This window comes from Bactrocera dorsalis, chromosome 5 (genome assembly GCF_023373825.1).
Source record: "Bactrocera dorsalis isolate Fly_Bdor chromosome 5, ASM2337382v1, whole genome shotgun sequence".
Lineage (NCBI taxonomy): Eukaryota > Metazoa > Arthropoda > Insecta > Diptera > Tephritidae > Bactrocera > Bactrocera dorsalis.
The window spans coordinates 5,874,524-5,901,959 of record NC_064307.1 but is presented as its reverse complement, the minus strand read 5'-3'; the positions used below and the strand labels follow the sequence as shown (position 1 = coordinate 5,901,959).

General features: G+C 35.0%; 4 protein-coding genes across 9 annotated transcripts in view; 2 read left to right on the top strand and 2 right to left on the bottom strand.

The window, feature by feature from the left end:
• LOC105226437 (ATP synthase subunit b, mitochondrial) overlaps positions 1-27,436 on the bottom strand; it is a 459,686-nt gene that overhangs the window by 26,319 nt on the left and 405,931 nt on the right. The gene's annotated exons all lie outside the window — the stretch shown is intronic.
• Positions 242-15,332, top strand: LOC105226443 (protein cueball). Its single transcript, XM_011205316.3, has 4 exons — positions 242-674; positions 11,712-13,077; positions 13,196-13,532; positions 13,633-15,332. The coding sequence occupies exons 1-4, from the start codon at positions 608-610 to the stop codon at positions 13,735-13,737; spliced, it is 1,875 nt and encodes a 624-aa protein (XP_011203618.2). The 5' UTR covers positions 242-607; the 3' UTR covers positions 13,738-15,332.
• LOC105226445 (protein zer-1 homolog) lies at positions 15,735-20,763 on the top strand. Of its 5 annotated transcripts, none has more exons than XM_049458560.1 (11): positions 15,735-15,852; positions 16,468-16,844; positions 17,465-18,162; positions 18,231-18,308; positions 18,382-18,506; positions 18,570-18,741; positions 18,800-18,961; positions 19,072-19,233; positions 19,306-19,455; positions 19,524-19,769; positions 19,833-20,763. In XM_049458560.1, exons 2-11 carry the CDS (start codon positions 16,541-16,543, stop codon positions 19,992-19,994), a joined length of 2,259 nt encoding a protein of 752 aa, XP_049314517.1. In that variant the 5' UTR covers positions 15,735-15,852; positions 16,468-16,540; the 3' UTR covers positions 19,995-20,763. The 5 variants fall into 5 exon arrangements, with proteins under 5 accessions (XP_049314517.1, XP_029406127.2, XP_029406129.2 ...); XM_029550270.2 differs by lacking the exon at positions 15,735-15,852 and adding an exon at positions 15,935-16,155; XM_029550267.2 differs by having other exon boundaries at positions 19,072-19,455.
• LOC105226446 (uncharacterized) lies at positions 21,394-22,287 on the bottom strand. The gene is made up of 2 exons (XM_011205318.4): positions 21,827-22,287; positions 21,394-21,736 (listed from the first exon to the last, which is right to left on the bottom strand). Exons 1-2 carry the CDS (start codon positions 21,980-21,982, stop codon positions 21,605-21,607), a joined length of 288 nt encoding a protein of 95 aa, XP_011203620.1. The 5' UTR covers positions 21,983-22,287; the 3' UTR covers positions 21,394-21,604.

The window sequence follows — 27,436 nt, the reverse complement described above, 5'->3', positions numbered from 1 at the left end:
TTGGATACCCCATATTATTGATAAAAAACGATTGAAAGTATCACTTGGAGTATTTTTATTTTGCCCATTTAGCCTGTCAGTCGCACGCTTACGCTTACGCGAGTTATGTAGTTCCAGCATTAGCCGATTTACCGTTCCGGTTACGTAGAAGCGCTTGTGGATTGAAAGAGGAGCACTGCAATTTTTATAACTACGGTCACCCTGTCGTTTAATGAAACAAAACGTCAGTTTAAAGTTGCTAAATGCGACAGTGAGTGATAATTTGTCAAGACGTAAACTTAAATTTTCACGTCTAAAAGTGTCGCGAGAACTCGTATAGTCGCACATGTAATGTATAAGAAAAAACGCGGACTTTTACGATAAATAAATATCCTTCGCTCATTCAACTTCCTTCCTTTATAATTCGGCTCGCTTAGTCCATCAGTTACGTCTACGGTACAGTGATAAAAATATCGGATTACTTCAAAAGGGATAATTGTACTTAAATATATCATTACAAAAACACTTTTCAAGAAAATTATATGCTAAAATAATTTACAACACTTGACTTCTAAGTCATCGGGTTTGAAGAATTGTCAGAATCTTTAGAAATTTACAAACCTGCAAAATGATAAATTTCCAACGTGGAATATTTTACATATTGATTCTGTATATAAACACCGCATTCGCGTGGGGTAAGTTGAACTTTAAGGCAGCAATAAGATATTACAGATAAACGTTCAATATTATACAATAAGATTGTATAATTATCTTTACCACATAATCGAATGCTCTGCACACTACCCTTTAGCAAATTTGCTGAAAGAATATTGCACCACAATGTTAAAAGAAGCGCAGCAAATATCTGCTCATTACAGGTTAATAAATAAATAAATTAGGTTAGGTTTGGTGAGTTGTTCAACTGATAAAAAAAGTGAGGAGTCAGTACCGGTATTAAAATGCGACAATGGAATGTACTCGTATTTGCATTATCAGTAAATAATGCTGGTGATAATTTACTTTTCGCCCGCTTGAATGTCAATGCTGCGCTTTTTTACGTGTAGAAAATCCATCACTCAATTCTTATGTAACTTACGTATTTTTAGAAAATAATATCGAATGAACCTTTTAGACAGCTTAGAATTCAAAAGATATTGTTAACAATAATTCAAGGATTTGATATATCTGTAATAAACAATTGTAATACGGTGAATTATGGAGTTATGAAAGGCATATGTACATACATATTTAATTTTGCGATTGACCTTTTGAGACAGACGAAACCTTTAGCCACTCAATTGTACGGAATAAAAAAGTATTTACCTATACATATATAAATATTAATGCAGTTTGTTATTTATTTTTTTGCATTATTTGTTTGTTTTGATTACGGAGCAACGGATATCAGTTTTGCCGGCAGCTCCGCCATTACGATTGTCATCGCGGTCACGTATGCAATAATTGTGTTAGTGGTGTGTTGTGAATTCTTTTTAATAGAGGTTGTTCACTGTAAGGATGTGATGGGTTGCTTTATAACATACATAAACCATTTACAATTACTATGTAGGCTGTGGAACTCCGGTTAGCACAATCTGCCAAAGCTTTTGCAAAAAACCAAGCGGAAGTGGGCATACGATACGGATACGGTAAAACTGCAAGAGGAATGAAACTGAACTTTTTTGTTCTATGTTATACTGTATTCGATGTGAAGAGCTGATTTAAGTAAGCTATAGTTTGGAAGCGAGTATTATATTCGCTATCATACATTTTTTTATAGTTTCTAAAATTTTTTCTTAAAACGTTAATGAAATAAGAGGAAGTGGCTTTTGTATAAAAAATGAAGTATTTTGACATCCTGGGTAATAAACCAATGTCAGGAGCATTTGAAGGGTGTGCGATTTCTTTCCCGATACCGACACCGTATTCACTTTAGGTCTGAGTACATGAAAATGTCGTCAACTAGTAAATACGGAGGTAATGTAATTTCACCATCCTTTTCATTGATTTGTGATACTAAATCGGTCGATTGCAAACTCAAGTGGCAAGCACTTTCCCAAAAGATTTCGATTAAATAGTTTTTCATGAACGACTAAACCGACTGAACTTACACTATTATACTCGTATTGCCTTTAAAAATAAAGAAATCCTAAAAAAAAACATTGTATGAAAGATATATACATAGATATATTTTCGCGGAGTCCGCGTAATACACACCAAGTCAGCAAAATTAAGTTTTTTATTATAATATATTCGTAATGTGAATACATTTGTATATTCCGTTATTAAATAAGAAGAAGCAAACTTTGCATGGTCTCAAGTAACCAAGACTAAAAAACTTTAAATAAATATTTATGTACGATATCGTGTATCATATTCTTATGTGTTTATATACAAATTAAATGCACAATAATAACCAAAATCTGATGTGATCGCTGAAATTTGAATTCGTAGCTATGCCAGTTATGTTTGCATTATCGCAATTTCTATGTACATGCATCGAAAATATGTATGTATGTATATGTATATTCTTCTTAATTGGCGTAGACACCGCTTACGCAATTATAGCCGTGTTAACAACCGTGCGCCAGTCGTTTCTTCTTTTCGCTACGTGGCGCCAATTGGATATTCCAAGCGAAGGCAGGTCCTTCTCCACTTGGTCCTTCCAACGGAGTGGAGTTCTCCCTCTTCCTCTGCTTCCCCCGGTGGGTACTGCGTCGAATACTTTTTGAGCTGGAGTGTTTTCTTCCATCCGGACACCATGACCTAGCCAACGTAGGGAGTCATGTGTAGAAGTTCACGCAAGTGAGGAAAGTTCTCTAATCGCCATTCACTTGGGAGTGGCCAGAAACGATTCTTTTACATATGACTCAAGCAGCTCACGACTTCCGGGTTTTGACCAAGTATCCTCTGGGTAGCCTTAGAACATCCGTTTGAAGGCGAGCTAAAGTGAGAATGCGAAACATCCCCTGCATAGGGTTGTGCGCTGGGTTTGGGACCCGCCACGTAAAAAAACATCCCCAATGAAAAAAATAATAATATGTATGTATGTATCTACTTTGGATTAAAAGCGCAATTCCTTGATTAGAGAAATTTGAAGTTCTACTAAGACTGAAAAAGAAAAAGATTAAAGTTAATGGCAGCGAAATAAACGTTCTTCTACGCCGCAAAATTTCGAGAAACTTGATTTAGAATATTCACAATTAACATTCTTGATTAATTTACAGAAATACGAGTACATACACATGTACAAGTTCCTATTTTGAATTTTTTTTTAACATTTAGCTGAATGATTTCACATCAATAAAATAAACTGACTGCGAAAAATGTTTGTACTTGAAAAGTTGATTCCTTCGTATTACTTTGAATTTTTAGCGAATTTCTGGATTATATACTCCTAATCTGGATCATTTTCGATTACTTTTAAACAGACGTTAAGAGGTTATTTCGATTATATTAACACTATATTACGTAGCATATATATGCATAATCAGCTGTTTTTCGAGAGTTTAAGGGGAATCCGCTCACAAAATTTAGATGCTGATTCTCAAAAATGCTAGAAATGTGATGAGTTTGCTTGTTTGTATTTATATACTATACATCTTATAATATATAAGAATACAATCCAGTTTATACATCTCGCTCATGCCAATCAAACTCATTGCCATGCTCTTGATTATAAACTCATTTGAAATGTTCTCTTGTTTATGGTATGCTTTGAAACATTGACGTCATTGTATAGTAAAAGCAAGCGCTACTTATTATCGCACACAGTGCCGGGTGTAATCAAGCGATAAATTCGTTAACGCCACCACGTGCTTATCGCCATTCTACAGCAAAACGAATTCAGTGGTGGGCCAATACAAAAAAGGGTTTGACTGGCAACACATCTGGGGCTGAAACGGGTTTTCTGATCATTGAATATAACCGCATTTCTTTTCAATTACGAGAATAATGTTAAAATTAGCATTACTCAGTGGAAAATCGGAAAGGTGTTCCATTGAAAAAACGAACACCATGCCTGCTTTAATTTGATTAAGTTTATGGGGAAAATGTATGTATATGATTTGAGCGTAAATGTCATAAATATCAGAAAACACAGCTTTTAGCACCACTTTGCAAAATTTCATCCATAATATTTTTCCGATATAGTCTATATGACAAATACTTATACACATGCGTTTGCATGTATGTGAATGTAACCAGAAAGCATGTCTGTAAGTACGATAAAACAAGGAAAACAATTTGGCGCATGCACCAAAGATTTTTACACGGAAGTATCCAGTTTCAGAATTTCAGTTCCGTATTCAAAAATATTACTAAGAGCAACGAATCGACTCATTTCAAGCATGCGCTTCTACAATACCTACTAACATTATGAGTAATAAACAGAAACTACTTTCACTTGCATTTACGGCTTTTAGCTAATCATAACAAAGATCTCCTTATTCAAAATAATACAGAGCTCATTATACAGCGTACGTATTAGCAAATAATTAATTAAAAAACTATAATGTATAATGAACTTGATATATGCGAGTGTGTACCAAGAAAGTCGCTGAATTTTTTCCAAGTTATGCCAAATGAAAACAAAAGACTTCAGCAGCGAACTGTATAAGCAGTCACATCGAAGCAAATTTAGTAGCAGAAACGGCGCAACTGTTATTATTTGATATTAACAGCAATAGAGTATGTGTTCCTCCATAGATCGCTGTATTCAAATAAATCAAACTAACGGTTGCACCTTCACTTTTGGTGGATTTTTTGTCAGTAAATGTATAAAACCCGAGGGCCATAAAGCTTAGCTAATCGAATAATATATTGAGATAAAAACTAACTTCGTATTTGTTATTCATTCTAATATTAAATAGCTTGACAAAATCCCCTCAGTTAATCTTTGCAAAGAGTTTGCAAACTTCAACTTAAAGTCTGGAAATCATTGACTTCGTTAGCCAAGTAAAAGCCAGTTTTCGACTGGCGATACTAGCGTAGTATAGCCTAGTTTAAAGTCTTTTCCAAAAGACTATATGTAAAAATGTTGACTACGTTTATTGTTGTTTACTGTACTAATAGCGTGTCCATTTTAAAAGCCGAAATTAACTGAACTCGTTGTAGGTCAAAGTGTTATTGACTTTGTTTTATTAGCGCAGAAAACAAAAATGAAAACAAATAGCAAAAATTATGAATATGCAAAAGCTAACAAGGTATATTCGAGAAGGTACATTTAATACAATCTCTTATGAGTATGTGCAAATTCAATAAACGAACTTACACTTGCGGTAAAAAAAAAAAACGCACCAAAAAAAAAAAAACTTTTGTAGACCATCTTCAGCTATATAACTGTAAATTTGAAAAAAAAAAAATTGTAGTAGGCACTGAGAAATTAATTATTTTTTATGAAATTGGATTGAAGACTTTTTAGTTATAGTAGTGTTTTCTCGGCAAAGCGGCTAGAATTTCTTGTTGTCTTTTACAAAAAATGATTGTTTGTTGCTTTTCATAACATATTCTATCGATCTAAGGATTTAACGCTTGGATTGGCTTGGAAACCGGCCCGATTTAAACTCTATTGACACAATGAAGTGTAAAGTTGCCAAACAGAAGCCAACAAGTATAGGTCAACTGATAAAGACTGGTTTGGTATGGTCGTTTCATAAGGAAATCAATTGAGATCCTATTGAATTCCATGCCTTAGAGAATTAAGGACGATTATTGAGTTTAAAGAACAAACGATCTATTTATTAGAAGAGCCTATTGTCTATATTTTTACCGTTAGTGGTGAAAATAATTTAGTCGCTTTAAATTAACTTCACTTTCCGTTCCTTTCATTGATCATGAATATCATGGATTGATTTTTGTAAATTTTTTGAATTAACTGGCTATCCTCTATAAGAACCATTCTCGAATAAATTTATGTGAATAACTAATTTACATACATGTGGCCAAACAAATAAAAAGAGCCCTAATATCATAACTTTATAAACAAATTGCTCTTGTGATCTTGTTTCAATTATATTTGCTGGTGCGTTTTTATTGACCGCAAGTGTTCACTCATGCATATATCAGCTGTAAAGCAAGTAAATACTAAAATGTTTGTGTGTTTGCATTTCAGTAATTAACAACAACTTTTGTTTATTTGTGCGCCAATATGAATATGTTGAATGGTTCTATATTTTTGCTTATACCCACCTATTCTAGTTGCATTCGAATTTCGGCTTGACCCCCCGTTGCTTGTAAGGTCATTGATAGATTGTATGCAAGTGCGTTGACCACGTAATCGCTCGATGGATTTTGTGCTCAAATCCCGGTCGAGATGGTATAGAAAATAATAGAAAATCTCCAACTCTATTTCTAATGTGAAAAACTTTCGTAAATAATTTCCAAAAATTCATTCTGCATTTCTCACATAATGCGACAAATGGAACGAGAAGCAGGGCCAAACATTTATCAGATGTATGTACATACATACTTATGTATATGCGCCTAGTGCTATTGTATATACTAAAAAAGATTTATTTGACACCTATTCATACATATGTATATGTAAGTATGGATTTATATAGACGAATTCGCATGTTTTCAATTTCTTCAACATGAAGCGAACTCCAAACGAAGTTCGTATTCTGTACAAATTAACACATACATACATATATTCATCGTCGAACTATTTAACAGTCAATTATTATTTGTTGCAATTATGCATAACATGAGTTTTACCAATTTTCATGCATAAGCTAACCTTTTAACCAGTGTAGTAACTGTTAGCATTCGAATAAGTACCACCTATACATACATACATTACACACTAGCATTATTAAAAATGAAAGATGGATATTTAAAAAGTTTTGTATTTAGTGTTTCTTGTTTTCCAGCTTGTCTCATTACTCGCCCAAACGCAAATTCTCAATTGGATTTATTTCTGTGTTCTTAATTGCTGTGCTGTATCATGGTGATTGAATAGTGGCGGCTTGATGACACATTATTGCATGAAATATTAGCAACGTCATGGTATTAATATACATAATATTTGTCTTTATTTCAATTTTACTTAAAAAATGTAGATAATAGAGACGTGCCAAAGAATGCTTACGTACATACATACATATCTACACCTGTTTAGATTAAGGTATAAACATGCATATATGTCCGAATCATACCCAATCAGGCAATACCTGCCAGCAAATCAAGCGCCACGAGCTCGGAATGCTGATAAAAAGCAAGCACTAAGCGATAACGGTTCTATGTGGGGATTGCTTTCTGTTGTGTTGACTTTTTATATGTATTCCGTTCTGCTTATCGAAAGCCAACTTAATTAAAAGTAACTGCATTATTTTTCTATTCACTGTACATACTTGTATGTACATATGTATGTATGTTACTCAAATCTGCAAACTTGCATAAGCAAAACCGGTAAAAAAGTCTTGCAAGCATTAAATAATACAAAATGTCTAATCTACATTATATGTACACACATACATACATATACATTTATACAATGTCGTAATTTCATGTACATCAATTTCAATGATGCACACCTCTTTTTGTCAAAATTTGTTAAAAAAACTATTTACCTTGTGATTTTGAAAAAAAAAGGAAAACTAACTAAACCTTTCACCGAAAAGTGTTGTTGTTGTCGCGGCCGAATCGAAAAGTGTGTTCTATGCGGGACATTTGTTTATACGAATTTAATAAAAATTAACAAGTCAGTAAAAAGTAAAATCTTTTCTTTCAATTATACACATATGTACATATATTCAATTTAGTATTTCGTTTGGCCTCCTTTTTTTTGAAATCAAGCAAAAAATTCGATTTCACCTATCTCCTCCTAAGTTTAGGGAATTGCATTTGGAAGTTGGAGGAGATTTTGGTATTGTTTTCCTTTTGAGTAGGCTTTACCAGCAAGTATACCCCAAATTACTACATACAGGCAATTTAAAGTTTTTTGAACAAAACCACGCTCTGGATTGTCTCAAAACATGTATACATAGATGCATTATCTTGCCGAAAAATTAACTCTTTCTCAGGATAATTTTCATAATAAGTCACCAACACAACTTCTTATAAATCTATGTAGATTTCGGAGTTCATTTTCGTTGTAGTAAAGAAGGCTACCCAAACCATTACAGCTCTTCCTCCGAAATTTCATTTCGAACAAACCACGTCATGTTTGCTTAGATCATGCCAATAGCAGCAGTAACAGACCGGGCCGTCTAAATTAAATCTATCTTCGGGCGAATTTCAACCGCTTTGTCATATGAACATCAGTCAACAGCGGTTTTGACTTAAGTTTCGTCCACTCTATTTTGGATATGGAGCTCAAAACCTGTGTGACATGTCTGGCAATGACAGGAAAATATAATTTGTCATTGATTTGTCGAGAAGATAACATATTCTGAGTTGCCTTTGGCGCAATGTAAGCCACACTTACATTTAAATAAGTAAAATATTAAAATTTTACACAAAACTCCTCAAATTGTTAAATACATTCAACTGTGCATACTAATAAATACAAACAATATTTTCGTATAAACGAATGTCTACCACTGTATAATACAGTGAGAATTTCAACATTTTATTTATAGCTTTAAATGATTTCAATTTGACGTATTGTTGATGATAAAAAAACAGCAAAGTCATTCAATTCAAAAAAATATATTTTGAGCGATAATCCCGAATGCTATCAAGATCTTCTTAACTTATGATCAATCTCAAGAAACCAATTTTTTCTTTCATTTCTATACAATTATCTTCCAAGATAAGGTGGGTTATAAATTACGACGAAAGTAGCCTTAGTCAATATTTTTCACAATACTGTATGCACTGTGCGTGTGTTCGTTAGACTTTTATTATGGTAATGAATGTCGACTGAAGTTGAAAATCAATTGATTGGCATTAATTAATGTTTATTTTATGAAACGACGACGCAACATAAATTCGACGCGCGAAACAAACTGAAACCGAATTTTGAATAAAATGCCGGTAACTCGTACAATTGGTTGATATGTATGTGTTTGTGTTGGGCTACAGTTATTCATTTACTACTGTTCGCATATCGAACTCCGTCGTAACGTTCATCTTTGCTCTACAGTTTCATACATATTTACGCAGTCAATGCATTATTCAGCGGAATCGGTTCGCGAGACTTGTGAGCAAGTGAATAAGAATTTAATGTTACATATTTTCGAAACAGGTCTCCATTTCATACCTAGACTTGCATTTGCTTCACGCGTCAAGGGGAGGTATGAAATAATCAAAATACAAAGATGTGATTTCATTAGATTGTAGGAAAGGTCAAAAAGTTCTTGGGGAATAAATTTTAAAATCTATGCAGAAATCTGTATGTCAAAATTTTCTATTTAAATTTTGTTTTTAGGTACTGAAGGCGTACATATGTTAATTTGGAATCCCAATGGCAGATGTCGGAAATAAAATATGAAAGTGTTTAATATATAGTATGTATGTGTGTCCACGAACTTATCAAGGATCATAAATAAACGCTCCAAATAAGAGTGAGAGTCTGGCTAACGAATAGAGATAGTGGAACTTGTTAAATTAATAATCTGCTTTACTCTGATAACCCAAACTCAGGTACACCGAGATAAATAAGAGCACGTAATATGCATTAATTTCTTAATTGAAGCCATAATACTCTGAATGGCTTACGAGCTGCTTGCTCATAAGCTACAAAAAATGTAAAAGCTTAAAAGGGATGAGTACTTATGGATGTAATGAATTAGCACTTAATCGCCTTACGTGCAGTATGTTTGCCATAAGAAGCAGAAAGAATAGTGTTGAAAGTGCTGTTATATAGTATCGAACTTTAGACCCCTCCATTTCGATGATTTTGTTTGCAAGCACATGTTTGTATTTATTAAATGAAGCATTATCTTTTAGGCTATAGAAATTACTAATTTTTTCACATATGTATGTACATATATGTAAGCATCTATAAATACATTTAAATGACTTAGGCGCCTTAATCACTTCACAAAACTTTCAATACTCGTAATTAAGTGAAATTGTTATCGCACGTAGACACGTTATTTGCATTTTCTTAAATCTTTTATACCCTGCAGTTGAAGTGCAGCTATGATAGTATAAGCCCCTCTTAAGTATTTCAGTTTTATATAACATCTAATCGAGTATTATCGAAAAATTATAAAGAAAAAAAGTTAAGCAAATACTCCAAACGATTGGAAGAAACTCGATTTAGCATTATCACTTCTCTTAAAGATCGTATAACTCGAATAGAAGTAGTAAATCTTCAACTTGTATACTCGACTGAAAGCACTCTTAACTTTGATTCTCGTTCAATTGCTTAAGAACTCTTCCATTGACACTATGAAGATTTCGATAAAGTAGTGGTCTGCGATGATCAAGTGGTAAAATGCTTAACGCCAGACTTTACCTGTAAGAAGTGCTTATTATTAAATAATAAATTATATAATATACATTGTATGAATCAGTTAAGGACTTCACGCTTTGTAATCCCCAAATTTATTTTAGTTCTCCTGCAATCATTTTGGCCATAAACAGTTGCCGCTAAGAAAGGGTGGGGCAAAAAGGTAATTCCTTTAATTTGACACCTTTTTATTGATTGCAGCATTTATAAATACGTATGTACGTATGTATGTACAAATGTATTTCCATTCACGGGAACATTCGCTTTCGCAAAACTTAGCGTTATCATAAAACTGTATAAGTCGGTGTAGATTTTGTCAGCGCTACGTGCATACATATATTTCCGCATGCAAACCTCTGTGGGTCTTTATACATACATATACATATGTATAAATGTATGTATGTCTATAAGTACAATGACGGTCATGTGTAGGGTAACGTAATTGTTGAAATGGTAAAAGAATATGCTGATTGATTTGACAAATGAAACATTTCTTTTTTTTCTAATTTCAAGACTAGAAATACCCTTAATTTCTTCACCATTTCAAGGACATTTAAAATTTTTCAAAATTCAACTAAAGCGCGAGGGTTGAGTATTGCGGTGGATTAACAGTAGTAAAAAATATTTTGACTTTTTTATGCAAGCATTCTTGCTTATTTTTTAATTGTTTTTGCAAAACAATTGAATGAAAATATTCACAGTCACATGCGTGCCGCTTAGATAAAAATACATTTTTCTTCGAATGTGTGGACGGACATTTTCATTTATACACTTTGCGAGTGTGCATGCACAAACATGAATAAATGTATGTATGCATGTATAAAATATGTGTTCTTGTGCATGCATGACCATTATATATAGATTTTTCAAAATAATTTAAACATTGTAAATAAAAAACCATGCCAATTAACATCAAAACACGTAACAAGTCGTCGGTGGGCAGGTATCCCGAGTGTGTGTATGTTTGCATATAGTCTTTTTTAGACGAAAATAAAGGGTAAAGGGGCGAAATATTTGTAAACGTCCATACTTATAATGATAATACAGAGTGTGAAGATATAAGAAGTTTAAAGATTTTGTAGATTCTTTGAATGTACTGAATTTTATAAAATCATACGAATGAATTCGTTTGAGATAAATAAATTTTTTCAAGGAGTGGTTACTTAGTTTCCTCTCCTCTTTTCCTTCACGTTACGCAGTCCGTATTTGCTGCACTATTTATGACATTAATTCTTTTGCACTGTTAAAATTAAAACACATAAAAAATAAATTTTGGCTAGTCGTCAATACACAAATATTGAAATTTTTTCAATTAATGCATTTTTTTTTTTAGATTTTGCCGTCACAACGCAGTCCAAAATAGTATTTTATGATGAACACTGGCAGGAGGTGACATCATCGGCTCATCAGTTCGAACATCTTGGTGCCATCACTTTTGATGAAGCCGAAGAAAAAGTGTATTTCACCGATGAAGTGCAAAACAATGGCAGCATTTTCTCGCTAATGATACCGAAAGACTACGAAGATCCGCATTTAATTGAGAAGATGGTACAGCGCACCAAAAATGAATCAGTTCGTTCGCTTGCGTACGACCCATTTGATCGCAATCTCTACTGGAGTGACATGTTGAATAAGAAAATCTTCGTGGTATCTGTTGATGCTAACGCTTCCACCACACCAAAAGTGTTCCTAGATTTCAGTCATGAAAGCACTCAACCTGATGGTATTGCTATTGATTTTTGCCGTCGTACGCTCTTTTGGACTAACTCAAATTTTACCAATTCAAGTATTGAGCGTATTGGTTTGGATGGTAGCGAACGCAAGGTGATTGTGCGCGGAGAAATGTATGCGCCGCATGGTATAGTCGTCGATCAGTTGACTGATCGTATATATTATGTGGTGGATCAGCAGGGTATACATTTTTCGGTGGAGAGTGCAAATTTGGATGGCAGTGATAGGCAAGTGATACTGAAGGGCCTCAATAATGAACCATTTAGTTTGGCGGTAACAAAAGATGCAATCTTCTGGACCGATCATACGAACCGTGCAATTTGGGGTCATGCAAAATTCATTAACAACACCGAAACGAAGCATTTACAGCCGGAAGATGAGACGGTTGAAACAGAAGGTGGCGCAAATATGATACTGAAGTACCAGGACAGGCCGCGTGGCATAGTCGCACGGATACATTACCTTACCAATTCCCTAAATGATGAACACTGCCGCGAAGTGGTTGCTAGCATTAAGAAGCGTATTCTATCTATTGCCCCACCAACGAACAGTACACTCGATATAGGCGCAAACGTCTTGCGTAAAAAGTATTGCTTGAATGGCGGCGAATTTGTGGCGCAAACAACCAGCTGTATCTGTAAAATCGGTTTCAAGGGTACACGTTGTGAGATCAATGAGTGCTTCAACTATTGTGTGCACGGCACGTGCGTGATCTCCTCGTTGGGATTGCCGACGTGCGAATGCCCTCGCAGCCATTCCGGCCCACGCTGTCAGTGGTACAAATGTGCTAGTCATTGTATGAATGATGGTCACTGTATAATTGAGGATTCAGGTGAACTGAGTTGCGAATGCAAAGAAAATTATGGTGGAGCCCGTTGTGAATATAATTCTACCGAGATTTGTGCGCTTTATTGCAAAATCTTGAAACTGGAGCCGGATGCGAATGTGCCCTACGGTTGTCATGACATGTAAGTGCAACAAATAAAACACTCTAAAAGCATTTAGTTTATGTTTTTGTTAGTCATAGTAAAAGTAAGTTCATTAGAAAAACTATTGAAATATGTCTCTATTTCTTTTCAATTCCAGTTGTGAAGAGCTCGTTCAACATAGTGAAAATGGTGCAGAGACTTATGCAATCCCGAAGTTTGAACATTTGGAAATGTGTCAGCAAGTAGATCCTTGGACCAGTACCGTCATTGTTGTGTTCGTGTGCGGTGTGGTCGCTTCTTTAGGCTTAATGCTTCTAATCGTACAAGGATTGCGTCGTTTCTACAAACCAGCGCGCCCACGTATAAAGAAAACTTTCGTGGTGCGCAAACAAGCTTCTCCCTCAACGGACACACCGCTTACCAATCGCCCTGTGGCGACCGAACAGTGCGAAATCACAATAGAAAATTGTTGCAACATGAACATCTGCGACACAGTAAGTGTTTCATCCCTAAATATTGGACATTAAATATAATTTTTGTTTTGTGAAAAGTGATTTATTGAATTAATTAAAAATTTACATTCTTTTTTTATAGCCTTGCTTCGATTCAAAGTTATTGGAACAAACACTCTCACGCAATGGCAAGGTCAAGGAAGACAAGAAAATGCTAATAAATAGCATGGATGATGAACTTTATTAGTACAGCATTGAAACATGTGCCAACGCAGGATTCGCTTGCGCTGCGGATACGGTACGCGCAGTCAGGGACTGGCATACTTCTTCTGCGCGCAAAAAACGGAGAACATCCACAAGAGGCCTTACAACGAAGTAACAAAAGAGAGCGTGCAAATGTAGAACAAAACAAAAGAGGAATTGCCAAGAGAGATTGATCGATTTGAAAAATGGGAATGTGGATCTTATGTCATGGACATACACATGTAGATAGCACGAGTTCCTCGTCCGTGGCAGTAGATCCAAGAAGTGCAACAACGGATAGCTTTAAATAGAGTTATATACTCTCATGTCACAAATAGTAAAATTCATGTACTTATTTTTTTGAAACACTTACTTAATTATTTCATTATTATTACTGCAATACTGCATTGTATTTGCTTTTTATTTTAGTTCAGACAATCTAACATTACTGCAACATTAACTCTTTATAGTTGAATTTTTGAATTATTTATTTCGGGAGACACATACTATTTATTTAATTTTGCTTTTATTAGTGGATTTAAAAAACCAATGAAGGCTGTAAACACTTTTCAAAGTGTTGTAAACATATACATATATGTATATATGTATGTACATTTTAAATTTTGTTACTTAAAATAAAAATAATGCACTGATTCCAAAATGGCAGCCAAGCTAATTAAATTTGAAAAATAAAAAAAAATTTTTGATCTTTAATTTAGTTATAATAAAAGGTAGTAGTAGGGGCCGCTGGAAGTTATATGCTACGAATTATGCGGAAAATAACTTTAAATGGGCGAAGTCTCCCAAATGGTGAGATAATTTTCTTAAATTTGCCCCACACTGGAAATCTAGATAATGTCACTATGGTGAATTATATTAATAGTTAGTATGCAAGTGTATGCACCAACATTAACATTAATACCGTTTGATTCCAGAAGTTATTGAACATTTGAAGCCAAATTTAGTTTCAATCATATTTGCCAATGAACTATTTTCCCTCGCAATAATAAAAACATATAATTTTTTCTGTACAAACATGAGTACATACATATATACTAAAATACTTTCTAGTTATTTATGATCTTATTTGGAGTTGTGTTGCTAATGCGATTAGCATATGCTATAGAATAGCCCTTGAAAATTACACACACTATAATATGTAACATTTACAAACACATTTGCATATTAAATATGTATGCATACTTGTGCTCTCTGCCATTATCATAGTTACAATAGTTATGTTTAAAAATAAATGCTTAGAAAAAATAATTGTAATTTTTTTTCCTTTTGGCGCTTATTACTTAATACACACATTTGCACGTTTCGGAGTGCAATTAAACAGACTACAGCTGCTACGAATATGCATATGTTGTATGTATGTACATATGTACATATATATATTGTATGTAAATATTTTTAGTACGCATACCTGCATTAATAAATTTATGTATATACATACATATGTATTTGTTAGCGGCCGTGGAATTAATATTATCATTTAAAGTTATTTGAATTTTCACAGAGAGAGCTGTGATCTTGGTTTTGGTTAATTATAATGTTAGTATAATTTATTGAATAAAAATAAAAATGCATTATTTATTTGTGATTGGATCATTTTGGTGTGAGCGGGAATTATTTGATGGAAAACTACACTATTGTGCATCAGATAGGTCATCTTCCACTTTCATGGTACATGAGTTGGTATTATATTCAATCAAACCATTGTTTTTCTTTTTAAGACGATTTGAAAATATTCATACATACTAGTCAACTTACTGTTATTTTATGCGACTTAAATTTTCGAATTTAGGCAAAAGCAGATAGAATTCAAGATTTTCTTACTGAGAACGGAACTGTACATACATATGTATTTCTATTATTTCAATTAAAATTTTGAATTGACAAAAGGGTACGATTTTAAACTAAAATATATTAATTAATAAATTTTCGACCGGCAATATGGTTGACAGAGCATTTCACTGAATGCACCCTAAGATTTATATACAAACTTGCCATATGATTTCTGACAGCTCAAACGTCAAACAAAAATAAAAAACACCAAATATAATAAAAAATTTCACTTCCTTCAATACGAGGACAAATCAAATTTATTTAAAAAGTAGGTAAATTTTAATGTCTGGGTTCCCAGAATCAGAGCAAAAAGAGCTGAATTCCCCTTTAAAACTTTCACAAATCTGAAATCTGCAGAAAAAATGAAAATATAGTGTGATAAGTCAGTTGTGGAAAATCGACGAATGTACAAAAAACATTATTAGAAAAAAGGAATACAGTAGAAGTGAAAAGAAGTTTGTTATTTTGTGGCATAAAGTAAAATTGAATCAATATTGCTTTCTATCGAATACGTGATATTAAAATAGTAAATTTTGTTTACGTAGTAAACATAAGGGGTGTGAAGGAGGTGGTAAGCAATTGCTTAAACTGTTTGATAATGCATTAATAATTTACATATTGGTATATTGGAATACCCCTAATAATTACACACAATACCTTCAAATATGTTATTGAAATCTTATTGTTGTAAAAATGGAACATATTTTTCTTTAAGCTTCATGAATGTAATGAAAGAGACCTTAGAGATGTGGACTAAGTTTTCATAAGCTGTAAACACTGGCATTGCCAATGGTTTGGAAGGCTTTAAAAAGAGTGTTTTAGCTTTTGAAAACATTACATCGTATGAATTTGATTAGCTAATCTGGTGTCTTTTTACTTACAGATCCTTGCAACCAACGAATTGGTCAAGCTAAATCCTAGTGACGTCATCACATATATTTACGCCACGCCTTGAAATGAGTGGCAAAGTTCGTTTAAAGGAAAATGGGTATCTCGATGAAGACCCAATGACACTGCAAGATATCATTTATAAATATATATGTGAAAACCTAGATGTAATAAGTTCACCCAACATGTGTGGCACCCTACGTCAACTAAATGAGGGCATCGTTCTTCCAAATGACATTTGCGACCGACTGTTAAAAGCATGTCAACGTTTTCGTCGCCAATTGAGTGATGATGTGATAAATATTTTTCAGGATAGGACACGAACCTCGTTAAAAATTGTGCACTTGAGAAATAGTACTTTGACTAATACAGGTGAGAAATGCATCAACTTTATTGCACTTCTACGTATTGTAAGTACATTCACATTGTATGTATTTGGAAGATGCAATCAATGACGAAATTCGTTACATTTAAAATCTCTATGAAATATAAATACGCATCACATATTCATATGTACACACATGCATATATACATACATACATTTGTGTGTATGCAAATACTTTAGATAGCGGTTCTAATTACTTGATTAATTGATTAAGTTTGAAATGAAACTGAATAAAACGTCACTGGCCTTGTAATAAGAATAATACAGATATGGAAAACTTGTTTTTCATTTATAAATTGGTACACCTATGAATATATGTATATATGTACATATAAACATGTCATATCAAAATATCAACATAAACCACTTTCTAACCGCTGTGAAATGTAAAAGTCAAGCATAGACATTTAATTTTGTAAAGATTACCTTAACATTGCATACATACATATACGTATGAACCTTAACGCGTTAGGTTAAAGTGAGCTAATATAAAATTTGACTTTGGATTCATTGCATGTTTGTAATGGAAGCAATAAAAATCATAGTTTTTATATACTAAATTTACTTATGTACATTAATTTCATGAAATTGGCTATTTCTACACAGGTTTGGAGATGATTATGCGCCACAAGTTGTATTCCCTTACGCTATGGTACTGTAATCAAATAAATGTGCAATCGGCCCAGCTGCTAACGTTATACGGTGAAGGGCTCCGCTCGTTAGAACTCGGTATTAATGCGCACATGCTGCAAAACTCTGAGCCGAATGAGAAAGAGCCCGTAGATTTTGAGTTCAATTGCCCGCATCTTCGCCGATTAGTTTTAAATGGTGTAGTGCTGCATAATGGCTTGCAACTCAATTGCCTGCTCGAACTGACCCATCTCGATTTGACATCCTGCGTATTAGTGGGTTTCAGTTTGGAAGTGCTAGCAAGCCTGCCACTACTGCACACCTTAATCTTATTTAATGTGTGGCCAATCGCTAATCAATTACAAGCAATTTGCTTGTTGCGCCGATTGCGTTCATTGGACATTTCAATTAGTAATTCTGGCAATGGACATGGAACCTACGATTTGCCCGACCAAACGCTGGAAATGATAATGAATAACTTACGAGAACTTACGCACTTAGATATTTCGGGTACAAATCTAGCTGGTAATGGGGTGGCAACTAAAGAATCGAATTTTAAATTGCGCACCGACATACCGGGGCTGGAATCGCGAATACAGCGACCATTACAATTTTTGGGTCTCTATCATACAGCGCATTCGGCTTGTAAACGTCACGATATACCGGCGAATGAGGTATGGAAATTTATTTTATCCACAAATATACATATTATAGTAAATATATCTGTGTATATATACAAAAGATCGCGGGCGACGCCGATGAACATCAAATACTTACTGCGGCAAGGTATTACTACGACAGACCAATGCTTCTAACGAGAGTAAGTGTTGACTTGCAAACATAGGAACATTAATTTTTTCAATTAGTAACTTTAAACTTTTTATTTAATTTAGGTTTTAAATGACCTCTACCACCTTTTCCGATTTGAAATCTGTAAGGATATACATCTGGCATTGGATGCAGTGCTTACAGCTATGGATAGGCATTTAAAATTCAAGCATATGCAAATTTCGGGAAGGTAAATTGAAAGAGTTTGTAGTGTGTTATTAGATATACTATATATGTAAATTTTCTATTACAGTGCTACGCTGTTTTACATAGTTAAAGGTCGCGATCGCTCAAAATTCGGCACTCCCTTGCGCCATCACATTATTCGTACCCTACTCAACGGAATGGAGACGCATCTTACTGATGATACCATGCTTCGAAATGGTTATCTCACGTTAACACAATTCCAGATGCCAAATGATGTCGTAAGTTTTATTGCATTCGCATAAAATGCCTATTTAAAAAAACAACAACATATTTCAGCTGTTCGTGTATGAGCGTCTCATAAAGGTCTTACTGCATGGTGTCTCGAAGACTGAGCAGGAGGGCTTTGTGCAGAGGATAGCAATATATTTATTGAACACTTTAGCGTGTCAAGTGGATGGCAAGCAAAAACTGTTCTTAGGCGAGTTGGGTGTCGTTAGTGTAAGTATCATTCGGGAGTTTAGTAACAAGATTACTCAAGAAGAGCAGGAAGACAACAACAACTCGGTGGATATTAAACGAAGTTTTTGTAACTTTCTTCCTTCAATCAGACAATGTTAAACTTAATTAAGGATCGTTTAACGCGGTCGGTATTCGATGATGTCATGGAAGTGGCATGGTCAACAATGTGGAATGTAACCGATGAGACTGCAATAAATTGTAGAAGATTTTTGGAGGGACGCGGAATGGAGTATTTCTTAAAATGCCTGCGTGTAAGTAAAACCTATCTCTCGAATCGCCGTTTATACCTCTTCAATTATGTACGTTTACTAAATCTGTTGCAGACCTTCCCCGATCGTGATGAGTTATTGAGGAATATGATGGGTCTCTTGGGTAATGTCGCGGAAGTTAAATCGTTGCGACCAAAACTTATGACACAAGAATTTATAGAAGTCTTTCGTAATTTATTAGTCTCGGCAAGCGATGGTATCGAAGTAAGTGAACGCTATAAATCATGTTTGATTATTTAATTGTCATAACTAAACGACATAATTCACCCTAGGTAAGTTACAATGCGGCGGGTGTGCTGGCGCACATCGCTTCGGACGGACCTGAAGCATGGACAATACCGTCGCCAAGCCGGGACAGCGTACTCATACGCTTGGTGGAAGCCATTAGACGTTGGGATATAAAAAGTGAAAGGAACATTAATTATCGTAGCTTTGAGCCGATTTTGGGATTGGTACGCTGCTATGAGACGCCTCAGTGTCAACACTGGGCTGTTTGGGCTCTAGCCAATTTGACGCAGGTATGCAATTTTGTTACTTGTATTTATATATAGAAATATTATATTGTTGCAATTGTGTTTTAGGTTTACCCAGAAAAATATTGCCAGCTGGTGAAGGAGGAACACGGTATTGAAATATTGACTGAACTGATCCAAGATCCACGACCATACGAGGATATAAAATTAATTGCGCGCAAAGTAATTGAAAAGTGTACACATTGGCCTAATTGGTCACTAGACGGTTAAAATCGAGACAGTTGTGTAAATTAATGAAAAATCAAAATTGGTGAGAGTTGGGTAGAGAATATCACCGAATAACAAGTGAGCTAAGCTAACTAATTAGAGCTAACGGAAGCGATCGGCGCTCGCATAGGCATATACGAGCGAGTATAGGAATTTGTGTAAATTTGTTCTCTGCTTCCTCTTAAGAAATGTTTATTTTTAAATGGTATACTGTTTATTTAAATTATACACAAACGATTATATTACATTATTATTAAACAATGTAAAATTATTAACGTAAGACCGAAGTCGCGATAAGAAATTCATGGGTTAAGTAAGCTAAATAATAATAATAAAAAAGAAAACAGTGAATTTGCGGCAAAGCAATGTACGGGGACACGACTTCATCGTTCCAATGTTTACGTCGCATGTATATAGGTTATGTTTGCTCGAACTAAGCTATTTAATAATCAATTAGAGAAACTTCACAAATAACATTGCTTATGGGAGCTGTTCGCAACTGTGGCGTTTTTTCATTATGAACTCAAAGAGATTAACCGCTCATTTAAAGAAATGAGTAATCGCAAAAAAAATATACATACATGTATGAAAAAATGTATGAGAAAACTCTACCCTAGGTGGTGTTCTTAGCGTTAATATATATACATATGTATTCAAACATTTATCATTCATTACATAGGTCATGTAAAAAACATATTTCATACCAGTTTATTGCAGATTCGCTCACCATTACATAACATAACATAATATACAATGTAAATTCATTATGAAATTCAGCTTGTTTTCATGCCAATCACAATTGTAAATATTCCGTATAAAGAAGCCGTTATAGTAGTGCGTATATTTTCGAGTTTTATTATTGTTTTTACTAAAATATTTTACGATTGTTCTTTAAAAGTTGAGCCGTGCGAAAGTAGTGGAAAGAGTGCAAAGGTTAGGTGACACGCCAAGCTCTTTAAATTTTGTAATGCTTTACTTTTCTAATCTAAACGTTTATACACACACACACACACATGTGTGTTATGCATGTGTGACTGGTGGCAGCTATGCATGATTTAATACACTTTTATTAGTTTGGCTGAGTTTAACTTTAGATTGCATAAATTAAACAGTTACTTTTCATGAAAATAGATGTTGCATGATCTTGTCGAGGGGCGCAGCGGAAGCTAGGTTTTGTGAGAAATGCTTTAAACTCACGCCCGCCGCTCCACTTTCGCCATAAGCTCTTTGAAATACAATAAAAGTAGAGTAATAGCAACATACATACATACGCACTCTCAACTTTGACAGAGAAAACTTCGTTTTGAATGTAAAATAAATCGTAATAAAAATATTGAAACTAAAAAACGCATATTTTCTTTCTGCATTTTTCAAACTGCTATAAAACACACACGCATACATACATACATACATTATGTACTATAAGGTATGACTTACAATTTATTTCTACACAATAGATTTATACAAGCATACAAAATTTGTCAACGGCGTAAGTGTTGTTGGACCAAAAATTAAAAATTAAATTAAATAAAATAAATAAAGAAAATTATAATTTCTTTCACACAAAATTTATCCAAAAAATAAAAAAGAAAACTGCAAGCAAAAGAAAAAATCTAGCGGCGACGACGGCGTGAGCGCGATCGTCTGCCACGGCTCCGACGCCTCTTACTGCCGCTGCGGCGTCGCCTCCGGCCACCTCGGTCGTATATGCCTCCACCCTCCTCATAATCAGCGGCATCTGTCGGCTGCATGTAAAATAAGAATGCAAAAATTGCCATTAAATGTCACTGCCGAACGAGTTAATACATATGCACGTCGTCATGGCTTACGCTCACCTGTAGTTTGCGCGATTTTCTTGTGGCCACAACATCGTCCTCTGAGCTGGAGATACTCAGCTCATCCGACAGCTCGTCGTGATGGTCGCCTTCATGATAGTCGTAATTGTGGCTGCTTTTACGTGTGCTTGTCGTGGCGCTTTTCGTCTTACTCATTTCCTGGCTGTTGTTGTTGTTTTAACGTGAACCTGGCTCTTCACGTCTGCCTCACTGGTCTGTTTGTTGATCGCGTCTGTGGATTGCGCCTCATCCGCCGACACCTTTGATAGCGATCTTTTGTTTCCTTTGTCCTTTCTCCTATTTTGCCTTTTTATTTCTTTTTTTCGCACAAGCTTTTTAACAATAAATTAGTTGAAATTCAATTTTTTTGCACGTTAAAATTTTTTTATTAAAATATTGAAAAAATATGTTATAAAACGTTATTCAAGTTCGAGACAATCTGTCGAATGAGAAAATTTTTGAAATTTACAAGTCAACAGTTTTCGAAATCTAGTCATCTTTGAACGGTGTCTATAATTGGAAATGCACAAGTTTCGCTTTATACAGTGTCGTACAGTGTAGGTTGGTTACTTGCAGCGGAAATAAGCGACCAAATTTTAAAAGATGAGAAATTGACCTCTTCGCAAGATTAAACCTGGCTAGTAGCAGCCTTCTTTGCGAGCTGACTCTAGTGCAGTGTTGTCCAACGTGACTGTGTGCACGTTATGCTTGTGTTGGTTATTCTAGCGTCAACTGATCGCAAAATTCTTCTTTGCTTGCCTACGAAGTTGAATACAGTAGCACAATCGTGCTTTCACAGACACTTGTCGCGACATGGCACTGTCCGTGCGCTATTGTGCGCATAGGCCGTGGACAACGCTGCTCTAGTGGGTAATTTCAAAGCCATTCTTCACTGGCTTTCTACCTCCATACTGAATATAGCCAGAAGTTGGGCATGCTTCTGTTTAGACAGCGTGCTCTAGCTAGTGTGGCCGCAAAGTATCCACTGTTTATTTCGTAACAGGAGATATTTCGTAATCGGCTCGTTGGTCTTATTCCGACACTTTGGTGTCTTTTTCGGCCGAGGCGAGAGTAGAGATTAAAGTAAAAATATATGTAAACGTCATTAGCAGTTTGGTATTTTTTACTATCTTGCGCAAATTATTTTCTTCCCAATTCCATTAAAGACATTAACTTTTCATTAAAAGTCCTCACATTTTGCCTGCGGGCTTCGAATTTTATAGCATTCTTGCTATCCTCACCATCGACGATTTTGGCAGTTTTGACACTAAAGACAAGGAGAAGTTTAGAATAAGTATCTAGTGTGGCCCAAAAAAGGAATGGAGGTGATTCTGAATACATGTAACCTAGGGACCCTATTTCAATAAATTTATAAATTATCAATAAATAAATTTATTTTTAATATTTCTTGAAAATTTGTAAATAATTTCCGCTTTGCTTATCTTATCTGTTTTTTACATTTATTTACATACTAATACATATACACACATACATACAGGTACTTTACTATACATATGTATATTGTACATAAGTATATAGAAAATAAACCCGTTAATAAAATTCCACCATTAAGAAAGTCATCTCAATAAATTACAATGCAAGTATCTATGTAAAAACAGAGAAGAAACAAGTAATCTAAATATAAGGCTACACACATATAGCTATACATACATACATACGTCTGTACATGAGCGAATACAAAGTCACGCAATGCATTCGGCACACGCAAAATCAAAATGTAAACAACCCCACTGGCGAAGAGCAAAACAAAATTCGATTGACAAGCACACACATACACACATTACATGTAAACAACAGTAACTTTCAAGAATCGCGCCGGTTGTCCCCACATTTATCAGCTTATTGGTATTCCACATGCTTTCTGCCTTCTTCCGCATTTCAGCTGACGGCGCTGCAGTGGATGTGGTGAGGGTGGCAGATACACACACTCAAATAAGCGGGTTGTTATAGGAGGCATTCCCCCCAGAGATGAATGTGCAGAAGAACAACCCTTACAGAGACGATTGTGGCCAAAACAAAACAATTGAGGTGACCAGACGTTTACATTTATAAATAATTAGTTCAGTAAAGAAAATTTCACAACCTTAATTAAATATCGGGTATAAAGGGTCTTGATGAACTGTATCTATAGGTTGCGTTATACATTATTGTTGTGAAAGAAGGAAGTGGGAAGATCGGCGATAATTCCCACCGGAGATTACAGCTTTTTTAGTATAGTCGTCTTAAAATAGTTACCTTATCGCAGAAAATGTCAAAATTTCTTCTGTTATGAAAAAGTTTGGTATTTTCTTAAACGAGTATATAGTATGGCCGTAAGTATGATACATATCTAATACAAAAAAAAAGCTCGCCAGTTTTGTAGTTTGGTCACCCAAATTGCTGCTTCCGTCGTCGCAGAAAACAAACCGCCTGACGACGCAGACGGCATTTTAGCCACCACACGATTTTAGTTATCATTTCGTCGCCTTCCCGTTTGGGGGTGTTGCATGTCTAACGGTTTGTCACTGCGCGCTATTTGAAACTTTTGCCGGTCGCATGCTCGTGTGCAGACATCAAACGAAAAAGCAATGAAAATTGTGAATCAAAAAAGTGCGAATAAATAGTGAAAATATAGTGCCAAAGTATGTTTGTATGTGTCTGTGGTTTATGTGAATTGAAATAGTTAATAAATGTGCGCAATTGTAAGTGAGCCTTTTTTGCATTCTGAAGCCTTTGCATATCCATAGACATCATAAATCACACATACGCACCCAAATGTGTGTATGTGTAAATGTAAATTTAGAGGGAGCATTACCATGCATGCAGTGCAGAAGCGTGTTTGCATGAGTATGTCCCAGTAAAGGCCGGCTTTGTAATTTTCAGTCCTTCGGTTGACTCGTCGACTGCCTTATCGACTTTAATGCCATTTACCTTTGTTATGATAATATTGTATGCAGTTTCAGGCGTTGTGGACACCGCCGGTCCGGTAATTAAAGGTTTCCGACCCTCTATGTCTATTGTTGTGGTTGTTGTGTGGTCGCGGTCGTTGCACGCTTCATCGACGTCACCAAACGTGTACCAACGGACGTCACATATTGTTGTCGGTTCTCGCACTCGTCACCGGCGACTGGTGCCGTCACGCTTCCATTCAATTATTAACGTGCTTTATAGTAGTTATTTAGCTCCTTTATAAGCGGTGGCTTTGCGTTGCAGTATTGATTTTTCCCCAAACTTCGAGGCGGCTTGGCCGGTTGCCGGCCTGAAGTGTTGTGAAGTGTGGAAAGTTGAGAAAAGCTGAGAGGCGATGTTTGCACTCAACACCTAATGAAGTGCTTTAACTCAAGTGAAGTGCCTAAAGAAATTCATGCCGAACGACATGTTAGGATAAACAAAAGGAATATTGAAGATTTAGTGATATTTATTTTTAGAAACTTTAAACTAAATGTACATATGTGTGTGAGTTCTTTAAACGTACGTATGTATATTTAAGAATGTGAGGACGTCATAGACCTTTAAAATAATTTCCGTAGCGCCATTATTGTCAGAGCGGCTAATATATTTGCGAGTGCTCGAGAATTCTTTTTTACAAGTTCTGTTGGCGTTCTAGGACAATTTGGGTGTAACACATATGAATTTTTAATTAGGATTTAGTCATGTCCGCCTGTCTGCATAATGACGAACTAGTCCCTTAATTTTTGAGACATCCATATCACACTACCATATCATATAGTTGCTAATATAAACTGAACGATCGGAATCAATTGCTGGAATGGAAAACTTTTCCATTTGACCAGATATCTAAAGCAATAATGCAATCTCCGAAGAAATTGTTCAGATCAGATCACCTTAGCATAAAGCTATTGAATAATCGGAATTAGGCCCTGGAAAATTTGTTTAATTTTTCGATATATCTTCACGAAATTCGGTATAGCTTATTGTTTGTGGTTATGGTGCAATCTCCGAAGAAATTGTTCAGATCGGATCGGCTTATAGTTCTTGTTAGGAACATTTTGTATTTATAAAGGGTATCAGTTTCATGATAGTACACACCAATACAGACAATGTCAAACCTTCGAGCGGATTTTTTCCGTGAAAAGCTTTTAATTTTTTGAAGCGCGTTTGATAATATACAACGCATGATAATTAGATTTATGAGCATATAAGAAAGCGATATTAGGACATTCGTTTTAAAGACAACAAACATACCGCAAATTGAATAAAATTGCGTTGGAAGCTTTGTTGTATCGAAGTTTGATTGTACTTATATCGGGTTTTTCAATAGGGATGATATGATTTCTAAGTGTAGTTTCGGACATTTTTAACATCGCATGATATGAAATTTTTACAATTTCATCATGGAAAGGTATACGCAAGAACAACGTTAACAAATTATTAATTTTTACTATCAAAATAATAATGAATAGTTAAGAAATGAAGCTTACCAAACTGTCCATTCTGGTGCGAAGAAAATCCACATCAAATCATGAACAACCATTACATTCATCCAAATTGACAGTTTGGTGCGGTTTTTGGTCCGGTGAAAGCATCGTTCCGTACTTCTTTCGAATTGAAGCTGGTAACACCGTTACTGTCAATGGGGAACGGTAAAGATCAATGATAACCAACTTTGTATGGCCGTAATTGGAAGAAGTTGATCTTGACAAAATCTGGTCCCAACAAGACGGGGCTACGTGCCACACAGCACATGAAACAACTGAATTATGGCGAGAAAAGTTTGGAGATTCAATTATTGGAAGAAATTGTTACATTGAATGGACTCCAAGAAGTTGAGATTTAACACCATTAGACTACTTCTTGTGGGGTTATTTGAAGTAATTGGTCTTTAGCAATAAACCAGACTATCTTCAAGCTTTAGAAGTCAAGATTGAATGTGCTATTTTTGACATACGACTTGATTAAGGGGAAAGAGTATTTGAAAATTAGATTCATCGTCTTGATTTAGCGGAAAGAGTACTTAAAAATTAGATTCGTCGAATTCGTTCCTGCAAAAGAAGTCGTGAAGGCTATTTGAATGATGTTATATTCGGAACTTAATTTTATCGACATTTCAATGTCCCTAACAATTAGTGCGTGTTTTTTTTAATCATATCACTCTTATTGGAAAACCCTGTACATGAACATACAACAATATACCTATAAAACATATTAAAAGAAGTAAGTCTTTATGTACACTCATGGGACGTGTATTAAAAATAAAACGACGAAATGTAGATCATTCACTTCCGTGGAAAAACGTGTTTTCGTGCCTTTGGCGTGTTCAAACCCGTCCATTATGGATTTACAAAGTTGCTTTATCGCCAAAGGGCGAGCAAAAATGATGATGTAAACAAGAAAGGGGGTAGGATATGAGTATGAGCACGAGGCCGTAGTAATTGGCGTTGTAGTGGAGGTAAATTAGTTTGTTTGCGAGCAAATTAAAGCTAATAATCATTTTTACAAATATCGAAAATAATGGAATTTCAATATAGAAGGGTAATTGTTAAAAGGGGAAACACACACCTTGAGGTGGATAAATTGCATTGGAGGGTGCACGCGATTATTCATATGTATGTATGTATGTATGAGCGCGTGTAAATTGCTTTTGAAATA

Coding starts and splice junctions, on each gene's coding strand:
- LOC105226443 (XM_011205316.3), top strand. CDS start 608: ATGATAAATTTCCAACGTGGAATATTTTACATATTGATTCTGTATATA. Junction 13,078..13,195: donor CCCTACGGTTGTCATGACAT/GTAAGTGCAACA, acceptor TTTCAATTCCAG/TTGTGAAGAGCTCGTTCAAC. Junction 13,533..13,632: donor ACATGAACATCTGCGACACA/GTAAGTGTTTCA, acceptor CTTTTTTTATAG/CCTTGCTTCGATTCAAAGTT.
- LOC105226445 (XM_029550267.2), top strand. CDS start 16,541: ATGAGTGGCAAAGTTCGTTTAAAGGAAAATGGGTATCTCGATGAAGAC. Junction 18,742..18,799: donor TCCAGATGCCAAATGATGTC/GTAAGTTTTATT, acceptor AACATATTTCAG/CTGTTCGTGTATGAGCGTCT. Junction 19,456..19,523: donor CGGCAAGCGATGGTATCGAA/GTAAGTGAACGC, acceptor AATTCACCCTAG/GTAAGTTACAATGCGGCGGG.
- LOC105226446 (XM_011205318.4), bottom strand. CDS start 21,982: ATGAGTAAGACGAAAAGCGCCACGACAAGCACACGTAAAAGCAGCCAC. Junction 21,737..21,826: donor GAAAATCGCGCAAACTACAG/GTGAGCGTAAGC, acceptor TTTTACATGCAG/CCGACAGATGCCGCTGATTA.